The sequence below is a fragment of the Balaenoptera musculus genome, chromosome X, assembly GCF_009873245.2.
Source record: "Balaenoptera musculus isolate JJ_BM4_2016_0621 chromosome X, mBalMus1.pri.v3, whole genome shotgun sequence".
Taxonomy (NCBI): Eukaryota; Metazoa; Chordata; class Mammalia; order Artiodactyla; family Balaenopteridae; genus Balaenoptera; species Balaenoptera musculus.
This window is the reverse complement of record NC_045806.1, coordinates 33303679-33328918: the sequence shown is the minus strand read 5'-3', so window position 1 is coordinate 33328918 and position 25240 is coordinate 33303679. Positions and strand designations below refer to the sequence as shown.

At 41.6% G+C, this 25240-nt stretch overlaps 1 protein-coding gene across 2 annotated transcripts in view; it reads left to right on the top strand.

The window, feature by feature from the left end:
- SRPX (sushi repeat containing protein X-linked) overlaps positions 1 to 25240 on the top strand; it is a 112710-nt gene that overhangs the window by 62102 nt on the left and 25368 nt on the right. For both annotated transcript variants that reach the window (XM_036841045.1, XM_036841044.1), the window contains 4 exons: positions 4488 to 4614; positions 7596 to 7717; positions 8408 to 8587; positions 10069 to 10202. In XM_036841045.1, the coding sequence (XP_036696940.1) occupies positions 4488 to 4614; positions 7596 to 7717; positions 8408 to 8587; positions 10069 to 10202 (563 nt within the window). The remainder of the gene's footprint in view (positions 1 to 4487; positions 4615 to 7595; positions 7718 to 8407; positions 8588 to 10068; positions 10203 to 25240) is intronic.

The window sequence follows — 25240 nt, the reverse complement described above, 5'->3', positions numbered from 1 at the left end:
ATATTATATACCATATATGTAAAAGAATTTATAGAAACGATTTGCATAAAAATTGAGGTTCTCATTGCAATAATCAGTTGTATTTAATAAAGAAAATGTATAAAATAGTTCCCAAATGTAAATCCAGTTGGAATGAGTTATGGAGGACATCAGAGAGGAAAGGAGCATTAAATAGAGTCTGTCTGCTGTGAGCAGCTGTGATGATCCTTTACATTCTTGAGATAAGAATATCACCTTGCCTTAGAGTGAGGTGGAGAGAGAGGAGAACGCGCATCTCCACCCCAGGTCACGCAGTCCCAGACACAAGTTACTGTTATGTTCTGAAGCACCTATTCTTCATACCTCTAACAGTCACGTTCAAACGCAGGTCTCCACTGGAAAACATTATTTAAGCAAACATTTTCGGATGCAGTTAATTTATAACCTTAGTTTAAAGGGTTTTTTTCCCCTTGTTATCTGTTGGCCAGAACATTGCCCTTTTCACCCTCTTTCTTATTTCCACTACCTACCACCTACCACCTACCTGGTTAGACGTGTTAAATATTCCCAGGTATATAGTTTAGCTTCTCAGATAAACAGTAGTTGATACAGTGCAATATATTTGTTTCTGATATTTTTATATGCAGAGAAGAAACTAGAGCACAGAGGAGGGAGACAGTTTGTCAGATGTCTCCAGTGAGTGGGGCAGAGGCCAGGATTTTCACGAGAGTTGCACGGTTGCCACACAATAACTGGCTCTGTGGGCATCCTGACTCAACAGGGAATCATGATTATGTTTCTATAGTAACTTTGTTTATTTCATTCATGGAAATTTATAATAACTTAGAAAAAGCAATGATGGCCATGGCTGTATAATAATAGGCTTCAGTTCTGGAGCATCTGCTGAAGGGCAGGCCAGCTGGTCTCATGAGCTGAAAGAGAGGCCATGACGCTGGAGGATGCAACAGAATTCAGTCCTGCTGCTGCTCTTAGAGGATGTAAGGGGAAGCTGGAGCCGGCGACCATGAAAGAATGTGTGTGCAGAGGATAGAGGAAAACACTAGGTCAGCAGCAAGCACACATACAGAAGTGTTCGGCTGATTAAAATAATTGAAAAATATGCGATCATGTCTTAGACTCTCAGACCACAAAGAAATCCCAAAAGAGAGGCGATGCTTCCCAGTCTATAAGTGGGGATGATAATAACAGTACTTAGTCTAGTAGGTGGTGGCGAGAATTCAGTGAAATAATGCAGGGATAGTGCTTCGCCTGGGGCGGACAGGTACGAGGGTTCAGTAAATATTAGCTATTATTTTTAGTGCTTTATTTCTTCTTGTTTCTGGCTTGGAAGAACACCACTTCTGAAAAATTAGGCCAGTTTCAACAGATCATTGTTAGCTGTCAGAAGCTGGCTTTGAGAAGCTCTGAGACTCTTCACCCAGATAACCTAATTTGGAGTGGTGTTTGCTCAGTGTCAATATGTCAAGTTTATAGGGAAAACAGCCCAGCCTATCATCCAGCTGTTTAGTTTACATGACGCAGAGGGTAAGAGTATCTCTTCACTCTGACAATGTCACTCCAAGAAAATCTGGTAACACTAAGTAATTTTACAATGAAATCTATCTCCTCTCCTCAGCCCCTCCCTTTTGGCTTTAAATTTTTTAAAAATAAATATGCTTTCTATTATGAGGTTGCCAACTGTATTTGGCCAGCAGGGGGCAGGTATTGTATACTTGTCTTCCTGATTTCACCCAAAGCTGTGAAATGTTCATCTGAATTGTAAAGTATGTCTTCTATTACCTATCATAGTAAAACCAGAAAAAGGGGGATTATTTTTAAAAACTTATCAACTGAAAATAGACACCTCTAATGTATTTAAAGCAGCTTCCATTGCACCATCACATTTATAAACTTGATCAATTCTAAGAAGCATATTTTTTTTCACATTTTACTATCCCTGAAATTAGGATGCCTCTCACAATTGATAGTGACTTAGATTCAATAAAATATGGTAGTTATTCAATTTAGGATTAGTGTATTAGGGCTGTAAATTCACACTCCACTGAAGCATGCCATAGAATGAAAATGAATTTGGGTAGCTGAAGACAAAATTGTTTAACAAATTATTCATAATTTCTTACCCTAAATAAAATGAGAAGTTATTGGACAAGACACAGGAGAAAGTATATGAAGACTCTACTTGGTGCATTTAGCCTCTCAAAGATGTTTGTAATTCAGAATCGAATGACATTTCATTTTCATTCAGGCTGTAGTAGCATGTAAATAATTACCAGCTGACATGTAAAGCAATGCAAATCTACATGTTGTTAATTTACTCTGCCCTCTTTAAATACATTCTCTACCTATTCAGAATCATCAAGTAGAATTTGCCAAAGTTTGAATTCCCCCTTCTTCTTTTTTTTTTTTTAATAGTCACAAAATTTATTGTTATAAATCATGCTTAGAGATATGGAGAACAAGTGATAATAAAGTTAACTTTTACAACTCCTGAGTCCATGCCAGCATTGTTCTAAGAGTCCTATGTGCATCACTCATTTAATGCGCACAAAATCCCTAAGAGGAAAGCACTGTTATTATCCCATTTTGCAGAAAGGGAAACTGAGGCACAGAGCTTTGCCCAAGATCACACAGGCAGGTGGGGCTGGATTCTAACCTAGGTATCCTGACCTTAGTTAGAACCCACTTTTTTTTTTTTTAACATCTTTATTGGAGTATAATTGCTTTACAGTGGTGTGTTAGTTTCTGCTTTATAACAAAGTGAATCAGTTATACATATACATATGTCCCCATATCTCCTCCCTCTTGCATCTCCCTCCCTCCCACCCTCCCTATCCCACCCATCTAGGTGGTCACAAACCACCGAGCTGATCTCCCTGTGCTATGCGGCTGCTTCCCACTAGCTATCTATTTTACGTTTGGTAGTGTATATATGGCCATGCCACTCTCTCACTTTGTCACAGCTTACCCTTCCCCCTCCCCATATCCTCAAGTCCATTCTCTAGTAGGTCTGTGTCTTTATTCCCATTTTGCCACTAGGTTCTTCATGACCTTTTTTTTTTTCCCTTAGATTCCATATATATGTGTTAGCATACTGTATTTGTTTTTCTATAATAAGATGAAATCTAACAGAGTAAGAAGTTGACATCTCATTTATTTCTAGCCCTCATTATCAACCCATCCTTGATAGTGAGGGGGCAGAAATTCTATTACCAGGTAGAGAAACTATTTGGGGAACTTCGGGAGGTCTTTGGAGGGTCAGGACCAAGGTAAAACTGCTGTCCCGAAATACAGAACCATAGTTGTGGTCCAGGGGCAGTTGGAAGGGAGAGTGGAGCCAGACAGATCATTGTTTAAGACATTGAGGAGTATGTTGGGAATAGACACAGCCAGGAGGGAGAGCTGGTTCCAGGGGTAAGTGCTCTAATTTGGGTTATAATTCACATTATCCTTATTTACATGCCTGGCCTTAAATAAATCACTCTCCGAGCCTCAGTTTCCAGATCTGTAAAATGAGAGCATTGGGTAATTCTTTTAAGCCTCCATAGCACTTACTTTTTTTTAAATAAGTAAATAAATAAATTTATTTATTTATTTTGGGCTGCGTTGGGTTTTCGTTGCTGCGCGCGGGCTTTCTCTAGTTGCGGCGAGCGGGGGCTACTTTTCATTGCGGTGCACGGGCTTCTCATTGCGGTGGTTTCTCTTGTTGCGGAGCACGGGCTCTAGGCGCGCGGGCTTCAGTAGTTGTGGCGCACGGGCTTAGTTGCTCCGCAGCATGTGGGATCTTCCCCGACCAGGGCTCGAACCCGTGTCCCCTGCATTGGCAGGCGGATTCTTAACCACTGCGCCACCAGGGAAGTCCCCATAGCATTTACTTTTATGTAGCCTGGGGCAGTGTCATTTTATACCTCGTGTCATATTTCACATATGGTAACATAATCCCCCAACAGACTGTAGACTCTCTGAGAAGTACATGGTTCTCTTGCCTTTGTGCCCGCCCAAACCCAGCAGCTGGAATGATGCCTTGGGGAAGGCAGGTACTCACTAAAGACTTGTTGCCTTGAATTGAATGGAACTAGATGATACCTAAGGCACCTTTCTCTAGTCTCCTATGACACTGTCTTTAAAGCAGGAGAGACTCACAATGGCTGAATGACTTCTAGTTGAGTAACTGCCATATTGCCAAGTCAGCAGGCAGAGTTTGGAAGCCTGGGGAAGAAGTTGCTGTAGCTAATAAATTACCCCACGAGACACCTAGCAAGGCCAGCTGATTGCAGGTTTAGCCATGCACAGGTGAGTACTCAATCTTTAAAACTCAGCAGGCAAGAAGGGGCAAGATGAAGGCAGGGAAGAGAAATACAGAGGGGTGAAGAAACCCTTCAAAAGTGGGGAGCACCTAGACCTTTGGGCATGTCAAATGCTGGGTGTTGAACCCCAGGTTGATGAGATATTTCCTGCTGATGGCGAGAATATTCTGGTTCTGTTTGCAGATATAGAACCTCCTAGAATCAAGTGCCCAAGTGTGAAGGAACGCATTGCGGAACCCAATAAATTGACAGTCCGGGTGTCCTGGGAGACCCCTGAGGGAAGAGACACAGCAGATGGCATTCTCACTGAGTAAGTGCAACTTGGCAGCTGGAATGATGCTGCCTCTTTTATGTGAGACATTCACTACCCAGAGTGAGGAGGTGTATCTATGCTGGTCAGTTTATGCTTTCAGACTCAGTACAGCACTCTTTCAGCCATTCCTTATTCATTTCTTTATTTTTCTTCACCGTCCGACATACTATATTTTTCACTTTCGTATTTGTTTATTGCCTGTCTCCACTACAGTATGTTCACTGCCATATCCCTAATGCCCAGAACCATGCCTAGCACATAGTTGGTACTCAGTAAATATCTGTTGAAGGAAAGAAAGGAAGTAAGACGACGGGGTGGTGGGAAGAAGGGAGGAGAGGAGACGGAAGGAGGGAGGGGAAGCCAGCTGGTAAATTCAGGGACAGACTCACCCCCATTGCCTGCCAGGGGGCCCCCCCAGGCCTTCCTAAGCCACCGCCTCCCTGGGAACCTCTGTGTCTCCCAGGTGGAGCCCGATGTTGCCCCCCTTGTGCTCTGTGAGTGTGGTTTAGTGCAGAACTTTTCTACCCCTTGTGTTTTGGCACCTGCTTCTTTCAAAACATTTGATTTTTATTTTGTAAAACTTGCAAGCACATTAAACACTTAAAGAAGCAGCTTATAAAAAAAGAGACGGGGTCTTCTGCCTTCTTCCCCACCCCCATTCTCCGGGACCAACTGCATGAGTAGTTTGAAATACATCCCAAATGTTTTTAAAAATGGGTGGTTCCCTTCGGTGAAGTTCAGCCACATGTTGTTCTAATCTAGCATATGGGCCTGTGCCCCTGCGGCTATTTGCTGGGCCTCCACCTTTCCTGAAGGCCACCACTTCATGTCAGCGCGTTCACATCCATGCCTTAAAGTTCGTGGTCCTGCTAGACCTCCTTACCGAGTTTCCATCTGTGGGCAAAGAATACCTCTGACTTACCCCTTGGTGAGCCATACAGCAGGGAAAGACTTTCCAGAATCCTATCAACCCAGGCTGGGCAAGAGGAAATGTTTTTAAGCAATTATTAGCCATAACAGAACATCTTCTACTAGGAAGAGCCTGAGTCTCTCACCCCTAGCAGGACATTTTGTTCCTACAGCCTGATAATTATCTCCCCGTGCACCATCTAGCTTAGATCATATTTGTTATGTTTCCCCTTGTAACTCCTCAAAGATAAACTTTGAGTATTAAGAAAATTATTTATTTGCTGTTGTATACACATGTCACAAACCCCTAAGGAGAAACTTTAGGCAATTGGGATGAAAAAATAAATCACAGTTGATAGAATCAGGGATTGGGTTTTAACTATCACTGAATCTTTTGGGACCCAGCACAATGCCTGGCTAACCCCTAGCCCATAATAGGTTCTTAGATTTTTTTCACAGCTGTGATTGCTATTGAAATCTGGTATAATAAACACACAATATCAGGTCATCAGATGACCCTGTCTAGCAAGGATATTCACCTTGGCGTTTCTGTGGGTAACCTGTGTGTTATGGTTAGAAATGTGACATTTTGAGGGCGCGTCTTAGTAGCCCCGACGCCTCTGTTCAGAGCAGCTGTCGGCTTCCTGAGCTCTACAGCTCAGAGCCGGCGGAGGCGTGGAGCCCTAGGACGCTTCCTTGGGCAGAATGAGGAGTTCAGAGAAGGCCGTCTTGTCCCCTTTTCAGCTCTTGCTTGGCCTCCTTGCTTCTCCGACATTTCTCTTCCCCATGTCTTTTGGAAGCTCCTGTTATATAGTCCCCTTCTAGGAGGGAAGGTTCTAGTGTCAGGCACTGAGACAAGTGCTTCCTGTGAGCTCCCTTAGTTACTCCTTATGACTGTTATTTGCATGTCGCAGATGAAAGAGCGTCTCCAAGAGGTGAGCAGGCACTCATATTGGAAGTCTGATTCCTTTCAGGTTTATCTGCTTTTAAATTGTGCTTCTTGAGGACCTTAAAGCATCTAAGGTGCAAAGTGACACGTCTCTAATGGTGGGATTTCTGGCACTTTCCTAACACCCCTCACTTCACCCTTTTATAAGTAAACAGCTACCTTGTCCACCTACGTGGAAGGTTCTCCTCAATAGTGACAATGATAATTTCACATGCCTGTTATTAGCCAATATTCTCATTATTTCTAAGAAGTATAGAGAGAAGAGAAACTATCTATTGAAAAACAAACAAAACCTGGCATTTGATCATGTTGTACCTACTGATGTTCTTGTCAGACAACCAAGAAGAAAGATGCAGGAGTCACCCTTGCTGTGTGACCTTGGGCAAGTCCCTTGATCTTTTGATGCCTCAATTTCCTCATCTGTGAAATGGGGATAATATTGCCTACCTCGGGTTGTTGTGAGGATTAAATAAACTAATATATGTAAAATGCCTAGAACCATGCCTGGCATGTGTAAGGTTTATGTACGTGTGAAGAACAATAATAATGATAATAACTTATTATTAATAATAATAACTTAAGTTATTATTATTATTAGGATCACCAAGGAATCACAGTGAACTTGCCTTTTGCTCTGGAAAGGTCTCCACCCAGATAGAAAAAGCAGAGAAAGTTCTAGCGACCCCTGCAGGCCCAAATTGCCAATGAGTGCTTGGACTACCCTCTCAAATGATTTTCCTCATAGAAAATTCCCTCATTCTCCCAACAGGGAGGCAATGCAGGTCCCCCTTGGAACAAAGGAAGGAAGAGTTGGGCCCTGGGTTCTGAGCATTCCCCATCCTCTGTTCTACATTCCAACGAGAAAAATAAATCTGAACTTCCCAGGAATTGGGGACTTCCATTTTTCTGGTCTCAAACCGCTCTTCCAAAACAGAGTAAAGCTCAGGAAATTCTATTCTTCGAGAATTAAAGTAGTAAAACTGGTCTAATGGCTGTCCCTTGGAGTCTCTGTATCTTGGGCAGAATGGGTCCTCTTTGATCATTATGCCCATCATGGCCCAGTTGTTGTTAGACCTACAATGATCATCTTTGGTGTTTCTGATTTTTTTTCCCCTTTAAGTGTTATTCTAAAAGGCCTACCCCCAGGCTCACATTTTCCAGAAGGAGACCACAAGATCCAATACACAGTGTATGACAGAGCTGAGAACAAGGGCATTTGCAAATTTCGAGTTAAAGTAAGAGGTAAGATGACTGGTTCTTGGCTTTTTTCTCTCTTTATAAGAACAAAGGGAAACAGAGCCTTAAGCAAGAACCCTCTGTGAGTGCCCACTGCCAGAGGGAGACTTGCCAGCTCTGGATTAGCCTCCGATCATGAGGCTAGGGGAAGGGTGCCATCTTAATGCCTGAATTTCACAATTCCAATCCGGATGAGGTCCAGTGCTGGCAGGTTATTGAAGGAGTCCGAGAGAGCAGTAAGTTTGTCTCACGTGAGCCCACAGCTGGCTGTCCCAGGAGAGTATTATTCACTAACTTTTCCACCCCTGGGCTTCGGTGACCAGCTAAAGCCTGTAAGTCCTTCTATTGACATGAAGGAGGTTAGGAGAACCGCCCGCCCCAGCTGGGGTCACCAGGAGACCATGTTCTTGGTGTTCTAGAACTTTTGGTCTACCTGAAAAAAAAGGCTTATTTTATGCCTCAGTGGGCAGTTACTTACTAACCATCCTTCCTCCTTATTCTTCTGAGTTCAGCCTCCTCATCTGGAACCCAAGAGGCTAAATCAGTTCACTGACCATCCCAAGGCCCGCCCGCTGGCCAGAGAGCCATGCCTGCCCCCTCGCTCGTTTTCTGGTGCTTCTGAACCCTCCCCTTCCCTGGTTACTTTGTGGCGGGGAGCTCAGCACTGAGACCCCTCTGGGCTTGTGTCCCACACAGTCAGACGCTGCGGCAAACTCAACGCCCCGGAGAACGGCTACATGAAGTGCTCCAGCGACGGCGATAATTACGGGGCCACCTGTGAATTCTCCTGCATCGGAGGCTACGAGCTCCAGGGGAGCCCTGCCCGAGTGTGTCAGTCCAACCTGGCCTGGTCTGGCACAGAGCCCACCTGCGCAGGTACGAGGGCAGCCCTCCCTCCAGCCAGCAGCAGACCCTGAAGACCCTTTGGCCCAGATTTCCAGTACAGGGAGGAGGGAGGGCTTCGTTCTATATACCGTGAGAGGTTCGGTGCCAGCCCTCTTCATCTGATGGGTGAAAACAGTCCTCGAATCCCTCCCTGGGCAGCCCACCTCACCTGCCCTCCTCCTGTGCCTCTGCCTATCTTCCGATTTCTCTCTCATGTCCTGTAAGGAGGAAGCTGGAGGTGGGAGCCCAGAGCCCATTATGAATCAGCGGCATTATGAATCAGCAAAGTCTGTACCCTTGTTCCTCCCTCCTACAAATGTAAGAATCTTTTTTACAAAGCCAGTACACTGCTGCGCACAGATGATAGAACGCCTGCTTTGCAGCACTGGCTGGAAAGTCCCGCAGACCTTGGGCATTTGGAATCTTTCCTCCTAATGTCAAATGAGGAAGATAATACTTTGCCCACTCCTGGAGTGGTTGTAAGTATTAAATGAGGTCATCTATTCAACAGTGGAATTGAGCGGGGCCTGGCACCGGGTAAACTCTGAATACCTGTCAGCTGTTATTACTGAGGAACAAAAATTGGGCTGGGTAGTGATCACAGTGTGAAATTAATTGGGACTAACCAGAAAATTCCAGACATGTCTTTTATTTCTGTACTTCACTGTTTTCTCGTTTCCTGGTACTTTCTCATCTTTATGCTTTCCCTTTAATCCCAGCCATTCAGAGTTAGCTGAGAGACAGAGACAGAGAGACACAGACACATACATCATCAGCTAAATGCCTGAGGCTTTTCAATTTCATACATCAAAGTACAAAGAACATCCCTCTTTCCTTCCCTGTCTCATTTCCTGAGGCAGGAGAGGAATGCCCACCCCCCAGGCCTAGCAAACATACCCACATCCTCATCCCCAGAACCTGTGAATATATTACCTTACGTAGCAGAAGGGACTTTGAAGATGTAATTAAGTTAAGGATTTTGAGATGGGGAGAAGAGCGTGGATTATCCAGGTGGGCTCAATGGAATCACAAGCGTCCTTATAAGAGGGAGGCAGAAGTGCTCTCGGAGTCAGAGAAGAAGGTGAGGGAAGCAGAGGTCGGAGAGGAGAGAGGCTGGAAGATGCTGTGCTGCTGGCTTTGAAGGTGGGGGAAAGGCTACGAGCCAACAACCTTGACTTTACCCCAGTGAAACCCGTCCCAAACTTCGGACCGCCAGGATTGTAAGAGAATGTGTGTTTGTTAAGCCACGAGTTTTGTGGTGACGAGTGACAGCAGCGAGAGGAAACTAACACACTTCCCCACTCCCCAACCCGGTGCTCCTTGGGACCACCTCCCGAATAAACTAATACTTCTAGATGAATCTTCATCTCAGGGTTCACTTCTTACACATATGGTTCTGTGTCTCATCACAGGCTGTGTTGAGCCAGAAGCAGTAGAGAGTTTCTGACCTGTCTGGCCATTTCTGATTACAGCCATGAATGTCAATGTCGGCGTCAGAACAGCAGCTGCGCTTCTGGATCAGTTTTATGAGAAAAGAAGACTGCTCATTGTGTCCACACCCACAGCCCGAAACCTCCTCTACCGGCTGCAGCTGGGGATGCTGCAGGTGAGTCCTTGCAGCAGGGCCAAGGCGGGAGGGAGACCCCTGAACAGGAAGGGCCCAGTCATTTCATTAAAAGCAAAGGCCAGGTTCAGTGCCTAATCCATTTCCCGTGAGCTTCAGGAACTGGCACTTCAGAACTCCCACCATTCATTTCTGCTTCTGGGGCATAACCTAATTAACATTGACTCCCCAGAGCTAACCCAGTCGTTTTCCAACTAATGAGGTTTGGTTGTCTTCACTAATAAGCCTAATTGACATGCTGTCCAGGTTCAGCCGAAGAACAAATTATCTTTGCTGAACCCGTCCAGGATATGCCTGCGAGGGAGGCGATCAAGCAGTTGTTGGCCCTAAAGGCTGGCTCAAGGGATGAGAGGGGTCTAGGAGCCCTGAGGCCCCACATCCTGCTGCAGGGAGCTCCCCCAGCTCTCGCAGAGCTCCTCAGAGAGGGATAACCATCCTTTAGAAAAGCGGTTCTCCAAGTGTGCTCTGTGGACCAGCAGTATGACCTGGGAGCTTGTTAGAAATGCAAATTCTCGATCCGCATCCCAGACCTGCTGGATCAGAAACTACCTTTTAACAAGACCTTCAGGTGATTCCTAAGAACTTCAAAGTTTGATGGGGGGTGCTTTTCTAGGGAATGTGCCCTTTTTAGCTGTGTAAGTTTTGTAGCTACAGAATGAGGCAACCAGTGTCTTTTGGGGAAAAACCCAAACAAGCTAGAAACTGAAAGGATTGAATTAGAACTTGTTTGATTTCTGTCCCGAAACGTGTTGTCAATAAGAGTGGCCAGTCTGGTTGAATGCTAAAGAGGTAGGATGTTATGCTGGGTCATGGACACGGTGCTGCACATTTTTGGAGGAATGTTTCATTCATGTATTACAGTGAATAGAACTAGGTTTTTAGAACAATCCTGGTTTAATCAAAGGCTACAATTTAACTTCTCATTTCAGCATTAAGACAATGAATAATGATAAATCTTTGTTTATTCTCCCCATGTACTTGGACTTCCCATGAACTCTGAAGAGCCATATAAAACATTTTGGGCTTCTTTGATAGGAACCCAATTCATCTCGTCTTTAACTCCAATCCCTGCCACCTGACCTCCACCTTGTGTCGCCTCATCCCAGCTAGGGAGTTGCTCTTTGGGTAGCACAAGCCCGCACCGCTCCATTGTGTGGGGAATCGGCCTTGCAGGCTCTATTTCACAACCATACGTTTCCTGACCTCTTCTTTCCCTCTCTCTTTTTTTTTTCTTTTGGCTGCATTTGGAAATTCGTTGCTGCATGCGGGGTTTTCTCTAGTTGTGGTGAGCAGGGGCTACTCTTTGTTGCGGTGCGTGGGCTTCTCATTGTGGTGGCTTCTCTTGTTGCGGAGCACGGGCTCTAGGCACACGGGCTTCAGTAGTTGCAGCATGCAGGCTCAGTAGTTGCGGCACGCGGGCCCTAGAGCATGTGGGCTTCAGTAGTTGCAGTGCGTGGGCTCAGTAGTTGTGGTGCATGGGCTCTAGGGCGCACGAGCTTCAGCAGTTGTGGCTCAAGGGCTCTAGAGCGCAGGCTCACTAGTTGTGGTGCACGGGCTTAGTTGCTCCGAGGCATGTGGGATCTTCCTGGCCCAGGGATCTAACCCGTGTCCCCTGCACTGGCAGGCGGATTCCCAACCACTGTGCCACCAGGGAAGTCCCCTGACCTCTTCTTAGTTCCATGGAAAAATGAAAAAGCCAGACAACTTGCTTTTCCTGTATTTGGCAAACTATGGCTTTTGTAAGTAAAATTTTATTGAAGCACAGCCAAGGCTCATTCGTTTGTGCATTCTCTATGGCTGCTTTAAATGTGCTTTTTTTTCCTTTTGAATTTATTTATTTATTTATTTATTTATGGCTGTGTTAGGTCTTCGTTTCCGTGTGAGGGCTTTCTCTAGTTGTGGCAAGCGGGGGCCACTCTTCATCGTGGTGCGCGGGCCTCTCACTATCGCGGCCTCTCTTGTTGCGGAGCACAGGCTCCAGACGCTCAGGCTCAGTAATTGTGGCTCACGGGCCCAGCTGCTCCGCGGCATGTGGGATCTTCCCAGACCAGGGCTCGAACCCGTGTCCCCTGCATTGGCAGGCAGATTCTCAACCACTGCGCCACCAGGGAAGCCCCTTTAGCACCACAAAGGCACTGTTGAGTAGTTAAGACAGAGACCATCCAGCCCCATGAAACCTAAAATCTTTACTATCTGGCCCTTTACAGAAAATGTTGGCTGACCCCTGCCCTAGTCTATCCCATTCCTTCAGGTACTTGCTAAATTACTAATCAACTAGTTGGATAAGATATTTGCTATCAAGGTGTTTATATGTGACCCCCCCAACATATTTACATTGGCATTTTAAGCAGAGCCTTCAAGGAAAGGTTTGATTGGCTTATGTGATTCAGTTAGAATAATAAAAATGGGTATTTCTACCTTTTCTAACTTGTCTACCAATTCTGTCACCCCAGAGATATTTCAGCGGAACTGTAATAAAAACTTGGTGTTCTAATAATTCAGCAGTTTAAAATTTCTTTTCCCATTTAGTCATATTCATCTTAAATTACTTTTTTGTTCCCTTACTGCCATTGGCACTCCTGATGAGGCTTCCTGGCATAGGCTTGAGTGGGTCACGTTCCTGAGGCTCTTGCCAAGGGCCAGCTCTGGGGGCTGGAACATTTTCTTTTTTTAAAAATTGAGGTATGATTGACATATAACGTTAGTTTCAGGTGTACAACATAACGATTCAATACTTGTATATATTGCAAAACGATCACCACGGTAGTCCATTTAACATCCATCACCATACCTAGTGGCAAAATTTTTTTTCTCGTGATGAGAGCTTTCAGGATCCACTACCCTAGCTACTTTCAAATATACAGTACAGTATTATTAACTAGAATCACCAAGCTGTATATTACATCCCCATAATTTTTTCATTTAATCACTGGAAATTGTACCTTTTGACCCTCTTCACCCATTTTTGCCCAACCCCCAGCCCCCACCTCAGGAAAACACCAATCTGTTCTCTATATCCATGAGCTCAGTGTTTTTCTTTTTTTATTTTAAGATTCTACACATAAGAGAGATCATATGATATTTACCTTTTCCTCTTTTACTTCACTTAACATAATGCCCTCAAGGTCCATCCATGTTGCAGATGGCAAGATTTCACTCTTTTTTGTGGCTAAATAATATTCCATTCTACCTATCACATTTTCCTCATCCATTCTTCCATCAGTGGACATTGAGATTGTTTGCATAGCTTGGCTATCGTAAATAATGCTGCAGAGAACATGGGGGTGCTTATATCTTTTCAAGTTAGTGTTTTTCTTTGGATAAATACCCAGCTGTGGAATTGCTGGATCATATGGTAGTTGTATTTTTAATTTTCTGAGCACCCTCCATACTGTTCTCCACAGTGTCTGTACCAATTTACATTCCCACCAACAGTACACAAGCTCCATCCATGTAGAGCGGCAGTACTGACTGTTATGTGTCTTTTTGATGATGGCTATCCTAATAGGCATGAGGTGATATCTCATGATTTTGATTTGCATTTCTCTAATGGCTAGTGATGTTGAGCATCTTTTCATGTGTCTGTTGGCCTTTCATATATCTTCTTTGGAGAAATGTCTATTAAGGTCTTTTGCCCATTTTTAACTTAGAGTATGTATTTATTTGCTATTGAGTTGTATGAGTTCTTTAGATATTTTGGATATTAACCCCTTATCAGATAAATGGTTTGCAATTTTTTTCCCCATTTTGTAGGTTGTCTTTTCATGTGTTGATAGTTTCTTTTACTGTGCAGAAGCTTCTTAGTTTGATGTAATCCCACTTGTTTGTTTTCTTCATTTTGTTGCTAGTGCTTAAGGTGTCATATCCAAAAATCATTGCCAAGACCTATATCAAGGAGCTCTTTTTCCTGTTTTTTCATCTAGGAATTTCATGGTTTCAGATCTTACATTTAAGTCTCTAATCCACTTCAAGTTCCTTTTTGTAAGTAGTATAAGATAGGGGCTTTTTTTCATTTTTTTACATGTGAATATCCAGTTTTTTCAGCACCAATTATTAAAGAGACTCTTTTCTCCATTGAATATTCCTGGCTCTTTTGTCAAATATTAGTTGACTGTATATGCTTGGGTTTATTTCTGGGCTCTCAATTCTGTTCCATTTGATTTTTTTTTTTAGGCCAGTACCATACTGTTTGAATTACCATAGCTTTATAGTATAGCTTGAAATCAGAAAGTGTGAGGCCTCCTGCTTTGTTCTATTCTCTAAGGATGGCTAGGTTATTTAGGGGTCTTTTGTGGTTCTATACAAACTTTAGGATTGTTCTTCTTTTCCCTACTTATGTAAAAATGCTATTAGAATCTTCGGGCTTTTCACCATTGAGTATGATGTTAGCTGTGGGAGGTATCTTCTTTCTATACCAAAGAGTTTTTTTAAATCATGAACAGAAGTTGTATTTTGTCAAATGCTTTTTCTCCATCTACTGAGATGATTTTTTTCATTCTGTTAATCTGATGTATCACATTGATTTGTGTATGTTGAGCCGTCCTTGCATCCTAAGTATAATTCCACTTGGTCATGCTGAATTATCCTTTTAATATGCTGTTGAATTCAGTTTGCTAGTATTTTGAGAGTTTTTGCTTCTATATTAATCAGGGATATGGATCTGTATTTTTCTGATAGTGTCCTTTTCTGGCATTGGTGTCAGGGTAATGCTGACCTCATAAAATGAGTTTGGAAGTGTTTCCTCCTTTTCTATTTTTTTGGCAGAGTTTGAGGATTAGTGTTAATTCTTCTTTAAATGTTTGGCAAAATTCACTAGTGAAGCTATCCGGTCCTGGGGTTTTCTTCACTGGGCGATTTTTGATTACTGATTTAATCACCTTACTAGTAATTGGTCTATTCAGACTTTCTATTCCTTCATGATTCACTCTTGATAGTTTGTATGTTTCTAAGAATTTTTCCACTTCTTTTAGGTTGTCCAGTTTACTGGTGTAGAGCTGTTCATAATAGCTTCTTATGAACTTTGTATTTCTGTTGTATCAGTTGTAATGTCTTCTTTGTCATGTATAATTTTGTTGATTTGAGTTCTTTTTTCCTTGGTTAGTCTAGCTAAAGGATTGTCAATTTTGTTTATCTTTTCAAAGAACCAACTCTTAGTTTGGTTAATGTTTTCTATTGTTTTTCTGTTCTCAATTTCATTTATTTCTTCTCTAATCATTATTTCCTTCCTCTTGCTAACTTTGGGCTCAGTTTCTTTTTCTAGCTCCTTAAGGCATAGTTAGGTTATTTGGGAAATTTCTTGCTTTTTAATGTTGGTTTTTATTGTTGTGCACTTCCCTCTTATAATTACTTTTGCTGCATCCCATAAGTTTTGGTATGTTGTTTCTCCACTTTTTGTCTCAAGATACTTTATTGCCCCTTTAATTTCTTCTTTGACCCATACGTTATTCAGGAGAATGTTGTTTAATTTCCATGTATTCATGAATTTCCAGTTTCCTCTTGTTACTGATTTCTAGTTTCATACCAATGTGGTCAGAGAAGATACTTGGTATGATTTCAGTCTTCTTGAATTTTCTAAGACTTATTTTGTGACCTAATATATGGTCTATCCTAGAAAATGTTTCATGTGCACTTGAGAAGAATGTGTTTTCTGCTGATGTTGGATAGGATATTCTGTGAATGTCTGTTAGTTATATTTGGAGTTATATTTGGTCTGTAGTGTTGTTCAAATTTGCTCTTACCTTATTGATTTCTCTGTCTGGATGATCTATCCATTGTTGAAAGTGGGGTGTTAAAGTCCCCAACTGTTACTGTATTGCTGTTTACTTCTCCTTTTATTTAGCTCTATTAGTTTTTGCTTTATGTATTGATATTTCAGTTTTCCAATGTTGGGCACATCAGTATTTATAATCTTTATAACTTCATGATATATTGATCCCTTTATCATTAGAAAATCACCTTCTTTGTCTCCTTTTACCATTTTAAAAATTAAAGCCTATTTTGTCTGATTTAACTACCCCTGACATTTTTGAGTTATTTGCTTAAAATATTTTTCCATCCATTTACTCTGCCTATGTGTGTCTTGAAAGCTAAAGTCATTCCTGTAGGCAGCATATCATTGAATCTTTTTTTAAAAAAATCCATTTAGCTATTCTGTTTATCGTTTGGAGAACTGAATCTGTTTACATTTAAAGTAATTATTGATAAATAAGGACTTATGCCATTTTGTTAATTGTTTTCTGGTTGTTTTCTAGATCCATCTTTCCTTCTTATCCTGCTTTCTTTTATTGTGTTTTGATGTTGTGAGGTATTAGTATGCTTTGACTTTATCATATTCTTTGTAATTCAGGTTTATCCCTTGTTACCGTGAGGCTTACATTCTAAAAAATCTTAAAATTAAAACACACTATTTTAAACTAATACCAACTTAACTTCAATAAAGTCTTAAGCTTTATACTTTAACTTCTCCTCCCTTCACATTTTAAGTTATTGATGTTACAATTTACATATTTTTAATATTGTGTACCTAATAAATTACTGTAGTTTTAGTTATTTTTACCATTTTTTTTTCTTAAGTTACCTTATCTTTTAAAATTTTTTTATTTTATATTGGCGTAAAGTTGATTAAAAATGTTGTGTTAGTTTCAGGTGTACAGCAAAGTAATTCAGTTATACATGTGTCTATTCTTTTTCAAATTCTTTTCCCATTTAGGTTATTATAGAATATTGAGCAGAGTTTCCTATGCTATACAGTAGGTCCTTGTTGGTTATCTACTTTAAATATATCAGTGTGACCTGTCAATCCCAAACTCCTAATCTATCCCTCCCCGCTACTCTTCCTCCCTGGTAACCATAAGTTCATTCTCTAAGTCTGTGAGTCTGTATCTGTTTTGTAAATAAGTTCATTTGTATCATTTTTTTTTAGATCCCACATGTTAGCAATATCATATGATATTTGTCTTTCTCTGTCTGACTTACTTTACTTAGTATGATAATCTCCAGGTCCCTCCATGTTAGTGCAAATGGCATTATTTCATTCTTTTTAATGGCTGAGTAATATTCTATTGTATATATGTACCGCATCTTCTTAATCCATTCATCTGTCAATGGACATTTAGGTTCCGTCCATGTCTTGGCTATTGTAAACAGAGCTGCAATGAACATTGGGGTGCATGTATACTTTCGAACCATGTTTTTCTCCAGTTATATGCCCAAGAGTGGGATTGCAGGATCATATGGTAGCTCTATTTTTAGTTTTTTTTTCCCCCTTATAAATTTATTTATTTATTTATGACTGTGTTGGGTCTTCGTTGCTGTGCACGGGCTTTATCTAGTTGTGGTGAGTGGGGGCTACTCTTCATTGCGGTGCACGGGCTTCTCATTGTCGTGGCTTCTCTTGTTGTGGAGCACAGGCTCTGGGCACAAGGGCTTCAGTAGTTGTGGCATGTGGGCTCAGTATCTGTGGCTTGCGGGCTCTAGAGCACAGGCTCAGTAGTTGTGGTGCACGGGCTTAGTTGCTCCGCAGCATGTGGGATCTTCCTGGGCCAGGGCTCGAACCCATGTCCCCTGCATTGACAGGCGGATTCTTAACCACTGTGCCACCAGGGAAGCCCCTACTTTTAGTTTTTTAAGGAACCTCCATACTGTTCTCCATAGTGGCTGTACCAATTTTACATTCCCACCAACAGTGTAGGAGGGTTCCCTTTTCTCCACACCATCTCCAGCATTTATTGTTTGTACACTTTTTGATAATGGCTATTCTGACCGGTGTGAGGTGGTACCTCATTGTAGTTTTGATTTGCATTTCTCTAATAATTAGTGATGTTGAGCAGCTTTTCATGTACTTCTTGGCCATTTGTATGTCTTCTTTGGAGAAATGTCTATTTAGGTCTTCTGCCCATTTTTGGATTGGGTTGTTTGTTTCTTTAATATTGAGCTGCATGAGCTGTTTATATATTTTGGAGATTAATCCTTTGTCCGTTGATTCGTTTGCAAATATTTTCTCCCATTCTGAGGGTTGTCTTTTCTTCTTGTTTATGGTTTCCTTTGCTGCCAGCACCATTTATTGAACAGACTGTCTTTTCTCCATTGTATAGTCTTGCCTCCTTTGTCGTAGATTAATTGACCATAGGTGCATGGGTTTATTTCTGGGTTTTCTATACTGTTCGATTTATCTATATGTCTGTTTTTGTGCCAGTACCATACTATTTTGATGGCTGTAGCCTTGTAGTATAGTCTGAAATTAGGGAGCCTGATTCCTCCAGCTCCATTTTTCTTTCTCAAGATTGCTTTGGCTATTCAGGGTCTTTTGTGTCTCCACACAAATTTTAAGATTTTTTTTGGTTCTAATTCTGTGAAAAATGCCATTGGTAATTTGATAGGGATTGCACTGAATCTGTAGATTGCTTTGGTTAGTATAGTAATTTTTAAAAATTATTTATTTTTTAATTTATTTATTTTTGGCTGTTGGGTCTTCATTGCTGCATGTGGGCTTTCTCTAGTTGCGGTGAGTGGGGGCTACTCTTCATTGCGGTGCATGGGCTTCTCGTTGCAGTGGCTTCTCTTGTTGTGGAGCACGGGCTCTAGGCATGCAAGCTTCAGTAGTTGTGGCACGCGGGTTCTAGAGCGCAGGCTCAGTAGTTGTGGTGCATGGGCTTAGCTGCTCCATGGCATGTGGGATCTTCCTGGACCAGGGCTCGAACCCGTGTCCCCCCTACATTGGCAGGTGGATTCTTTTTTTTTTTGGCAGGTGGATTCTTAACCAGTGCACCACCAGGGAAGCCCTAGTATAGTAATTTTGACAATAGTATTTCTTCCAATCCAAGAACATGGTACATCTTTCCAACTGTGTCATCTTTAATTTCTTTCATCAGCATCTTATAGTTTCCAGAGTACAGGTCTTCTGCCTCCTTAGGTAGGTTTACTCCTAGGTATTTTATTCTTCTTGATGTGATAATAAGTGGGATTGTTGCTTTAATTTCTCTTTCTGATATTTTATTGTTAGTGTGTAGAAATGCAACAGAATTCTGTGTATTAATTTTGTATCCTGCAACTTTACTGAATTCATTGATGAACTCTAGTAGTTTTCTGGTAGTGTCTTTAGGATTTTCTATGTATAGTAGTATCATGTCATCTGCAAACAGTGATAGTTTTACTTCTTTTCCAGTTTGGATTGTTTTTATTTTTCTTCTCTGACTGCTGTGACTAGGACTTCCAAGTCTGTGTTGAATAAAAGTGGCAAGAGTGGGCATCCTTGTTTTGTTCCTGATCTTAGAGGAAATGCTTTCAGCTTTTCATCATTGAGTATGATGTTAGCTGTAGGTTTGTCATATATGGCCTTTATTATGCTGAGGTAGGTTCCCTCTATGCCCACTTTCTGGAGAGTTTTTATCATAAATGGGTGTTGAATTTTGTCAAAAGCTTTTCCTGCATCTATTGAGATGATCTTATGATTTTTAATTCTTCAAATTGTTGATGTGGTGTATCACACTGATTGATTTGCGGATACTGAAAAATCCTTGCATACCTGGGATAAATCCCACTTGATCGTTGTGCATGATCCTTTTAAATGTATTGTTGGATTTTGTTTGCTAGTATTTTGTTGAGGATTTTTGTGTCTATGTTCATCAGTGATATTGGCCTGTTATTTTGTGTGTGTGTGTGTTATCTTTGTCTATTTTTGTCTAGTTTTGGTATCAGTGTGATGGTGGCCTCATAGAATGAGTTTGGGAGTGTTCCTACTTCTGCAGTTTTTTGGGAATAGTTTCAGAAGGATAGGTGTTAACTCTTCTCTAAATGTTTGATAAAATTCATCTGTGAAGCCAGCTGGTCCTGCACTTTGGTTGTTGGGAGTTTTTAAATCACAGTTACAATTTCATTACTTGTGGTTGGTCTCTTCATATTTTCTGTTTCTTCCTGGTTCAGTCTTGGGAGGTTGTACCTTTCTAAGAATTTGTCCATTTCTTCCAGGTTGTCCATTTTATTGGCATATAGTTGCTTGTAGTAGTCTCTTATGATCGTTTGTATTTCTGTGGGGTCCATTGTAACTTCTTTTTCATTTCTGATTGTATTGATTTGGGCCCTCTCCCTTTTTTACTTGATGAGTCTGGCTAAAGGCTTATCAATTTTGTTTGTCTTTTCAAAGAACCAGCTTTTAGTTTCATTGAACTTTTCTATTGTTTTCTTCATCTCTGTTTCATTTATTTCTGCTCTGACTTTTTATTTCTTTCCTTCTGCTAACTTTGGGTTTTGTTTGTTCTTCTTTCTCTGTAGTGGCTTTAGGTGTAAGGTTAGGTTGTTTATTTGAGATGTTTCTTCTTTCCTGAGGTAAGATTGTATTGCTATAGACTTCCCGCTTAGAACTGCTTTTGCTGAGTCCTGTAGGTTTTGGATCATTGTGCTTTCATGTGTCTCCAGGTGTTTTTTAATTTCCTCTTTGATTTCTTCAGTGATCCATTGGTTGTTTAGTAGCATATTGTTTAACCTCCATGTGTTTGTGTTTTTTTATAGTTTTTTTATAGTTTTTCCTCACGTTGTGGTTGGAAAATATGCTTGATATGTTGTCAATTTTCTTTAAATTTACCGAGGCTTACTTTGTGGCCCAGCATGTGATCAGTCCTGGAGAATGTTCCATGTGCACTTGAGAAGAACATGTATTCTGCTGCTTTTGTATGGAATGCTCTATAAATATCAATAAAGTCTATCGGTCTAATATGTCATTTAAGGCCTGTGTACCTTATTGATTTTCTGTCTGGATGATCTGTACATTGGTGAAAATGGTATGTTAAAGTCCCCCATGATTATTGTTACTGTCAATTTCTCCTTTTATGACTGTTAGTATTTGCCTTATATATGAGGTGCTCCTATGTTGGGTGCATATATATTTATAATTCTTATATCTTCTTCTTGGATTGATCCCTTGATCATTATGTAGTGTCCTTCTTTGTCTCTTGTAACAGTATTTTAAAGTGTATTTTGTCTGATATGAGTATTGCTACTCCAGCTTTCTTTTGATTTGCATTTGTATGGAATACCTTTTTCCATCCTCTCACTTTCAGTCTGTATGTGCCCCTAGATCTGAAGGGGGTCTCTTGTAGACAGCATATATGCGGGTCTTGGTTTTGGATCCATTCAACCAGTCTGTCTTTTGGATGGAGCATTTAATCTGTTTATGTTTAAGGTAATTATTGATATGTATGTTCCTTATTGCCATTTTCTTAGTTGTTTTGGATTTGTTTTTGTAGGTCTTTTTTCTTTTGTTCTATTCTCTTGTGATCTGTAGATTTTCAGTTTGTGATTCCCATGAAGTTTTGATATAGCAGTCTATATATAAACAAGATCGTTTTAAGTTGCTCCTCTTTTAATTTCAAATGCATTTCCAGTATCCTGCATTTGTGCTTTCCTCTTCTCACAATTGCTGGTTTTGATATATTTGTGTGTATGATTTCCTACCTTTACTGTATGCTTGCCTTTACCAGTGAGCTTTTCCATTTGTAGTTTTCTTGTTTCTAATTGTGGCCTTTTCTTTTCTGCCTAGAGAAGTTCCTTTAGCATTTGTTGCAAACCTGGTCTGGTGGTGCTGAATTCTCTTAGCTTTTGCTTGTTTGTAAGGCTTTTGATTTCTCCAAATCTGAATGAGATCCTTGCCGGGTAGAGTAATCTTGGTTGTAGGTTCTTCCCTTTCAGCACTTTAAGTATATCCTGCCACTCCCTTCTGGCCTGCAGAGTTTCTGCTGAAAAATCAGCTGATAACCTTATGGGGATTCCCTTGTATGTTATTTGTTGCTTTTCCCTTGTTGCTTTTAATGTTCTTTCTTTGTCTTTAATTTTTGTCAGTTTGATTACTATGTGTCTTGGCGTGTTCCTCCTTGGGTTTATCCTGCCTGGGACTCTCTTCACTTCCTGGACTTGGGTGACTGTTTCCTTTCCCATGTTAGGGAAGTTTTCAGCTATTATCTCTTTAAATATTTTCTCAGGTCCTTTCTCTCTCTCTTCTCCTTCTGGGACTTCGATAATGTGAATGCTGGAGCGTTTAATGTTGTTTGGCCTGAGGTGTCCCAGCACTGGAGCCTGCAGGCTGTTGTGTGGGGCCACGTCTTGATGAGAAAATGGCGTCCTCCATGAGGACTCACGCCAATGAGTACATCCTAGAACTACTGCTACCAGTGTCTTTGTCCTCGCAGTGAACCACAGCTGCCCCCTCCTGCCCCCGCCTCCGCAGGAAACCCTGCTAGCAGGTACATCTGGCCCAGTCTCTTATGAGGTCACTGCTTTTTCCCCTGTGTCCTGGTGAGCACGAGACCTCGTGTGTGCCCTCCAAGAGTGGAGTTTCTGTTTCCCCCAGTCCTGTGGAATTCCTGTGATCAAACCCCACTGGCCTTCAAATCTAGATTCTCTGGGGGCTCTTCCTCCCATTGTCAGACCCCCAGGCTGGGAAGCCTGATGTGGGACTCAGAACTTTCACTCCTGTGGGAGAACTTCTGTTGTATAATTATTTTCCAGTTTGTGGTTCACCCATCCAGTGGGTATGGGATTTGATTGTGCCCCTCCTACCATCTTGTTGTGGCTTTTTCTTTGTCTTTGGATGTAGGGTATCTTCTTGGGTAGGTTCCAGTGTTGCTTTTTTTTAAATTTATTTTTGCTGCATTTGGTCTTCGTTGCTGCGTGTGGGCTTTCTCTAGTTGCAGGCGGGGGTTACTCTTCGTTGCGGTGCACGGGCTTCTCATTGCGGAGCACAGGCGTTAGTAGTTGCGGCATGTGGGCTCAGTAGTTGTGGCTCGTGGGCTCTAGAGCACAGCTCAGTAGTTGTGGCACACGGGCTTAGTTGCTCTGTGGCATGTGGGATCTTCCTGGACCAGGGCTCGAACCCCTGTCCCCTGCATTGGCAGGCGGATTTTTAACCACTGCGCCACCAGGGAAGTCCCTCCAGCATTTTTTTTTTGATGATGGTTGTTAAGCAGTTAGTTGAGATTTTGGTGTTTTCGTAAGAAGGGGTGAGCTCGTGTTCCCCTACTCTGCCATCTTGTCTCCATTGACCATGTTTGTTTTGTAACTTTTAAACTAGAGCTGTAAGTGAATTACATACCACTATTACCATATTACAGAATCCAAGTTTGACTATATTTTCCATAGCAGTGAGTTTTACACTGCCTTCTTAGGTTTTTATGATGTTAATTATCATCCTTTTATATTTATCCCTCAGTACCTGCAGGGAACTGGTTGCAAGACTTGCTGCGGACACCAAAATCTGTGGATGCTCATGTCCCATTGTCAGCCCTCTGTATCTGTGGGTTCCCCATCCATGGATCCTCCAGTTGTACACACAGTACGTGGTCCATGGTTGGTTGAATTTGTGGATGCAGAACCCATGGATATGGAGGGCTGACTGTACTTCCACTCAAAGAACTTCCTATAACGTTTCTTGTAAAGCATGTCTAGTGATGATGAATTTTCTCAGCTTTTGTTTTTTAGGGAAAGTATTTATCCCTCCTTTATTTCTGAAGGAGAGCTTCACTGAGTGTAGAATTTCTTGGTTGACAGTTTTCCCCCCAACATTTTTTTTTTAAGATTTTTTTTCATGTGGACCATTTTTAAAGTCTTTATTGAATTTGTTACAATATTGCTTCTGTTTTATGTTTTGGTTTTATGGCTGTGAGGTATGTGGAATCTTAGCTCCCCAACCAGGGATTGAACCCACACCCCCTGCATTGGAAGGCAAAGTCTTAACCACTGGACTGCCAGGGAAGTCCCCCTCCACCCCCAGTATTTTGAATATGTCCTACCATTCTCCTCTAGTCTGAAAAATTTCCATTATGAAATCCACTGATAGACTTATGGAGGTTCCCTTGTATGTAACTTCTCTCTTTTCTCTTGCTGCTTTTAAAATTCTTTGACTTTGACTTTTGAAAATTTAATTATAATATGTCCTGGTGTAGCCCTATTTGGGTTCAACCTATTTGGGATCCTTTGGGCCTTTTGGATCTGGATGTCTAGTTCTCTCCCCAGGTTTGGGAAGTTTTCAGCCATTATTGACTTAAATACACTTTTTGTCCCTTTTCTCCTTCTGGAATTCCAAAAATTCGAATATTTTTCTTTGTGTACCATAAGTCCCTTAGGCTCCCTTCAATCTTTTTTCATTATTTTTCCTTTTTGTTCCTCTGACTGGATAATTTCAAATGTCCTGTTTTCCAGGTTTCTGATTCTTCTGCATGGTTGAGTCTGCTTTTGAAGCTCTCTATTTTTTTTTAAATTTATTTTAGGCTGCATTGGGTTTTCGTTGCTGCGCGTGGACTTTCTCTAGCTGTGGCGAGTGGGGGCTACTCTTCGATGCAGTGCACAGGCTTCTCATTGCAGTGGCTTCTCTTTGTTGGGGAGCATGGGCTGTAGGTGCACGGGCTTCAGTAGTTGTGGCACATGGGCTTCAGTAGTTGTGGCTCACGGGCTCTAGAGCGCAGGCTCAGTAGTTGTGGCTCACGGGCTTAGTTGCTCCACGGCATGTGGGATCTTCCTTGACCAGGGCTCGAACCCGTGTCCCCTGCATTGGCAGGCGGATTCTCAACCACTGCACCACCAGGGAAGTCCAAAGCTCTCTATTGAATTCTTTGGTTCAGTTATTCTATTCTTTAGCTCTGTGATTTTTTTCATGGTTTATATTTCTTTGTTGAACTCATTTTGTTTACTTCTCTAATTTCATTTAGTTGTCTGTTCTTGTAGCTCACGAAACCTCTTTAAGATGATTATTCTGAATTCTTTGAAAGTTCATAGCTCTCCATTTCCTTAGGGTCAGTTATTGGCCCTTTATTACTTACCTTTGGTGGTATCATACATACTTGCTTTTTCATGATCCTTGATTCTTTATACCAGTGTCTGTTCATTTGAATAAGTGATCTCTTTTTCCAGACTTTAAGGTTTACTTTGGCAGAGACAATTCTTCACCAATCAGCTCTGTTTAGGTTTCTGGACGTGTCTGCTGGTAACATCCTTGGGCAGGTGGGGCCTGTTATTAGTGTCAGTTTGGGCAAGGC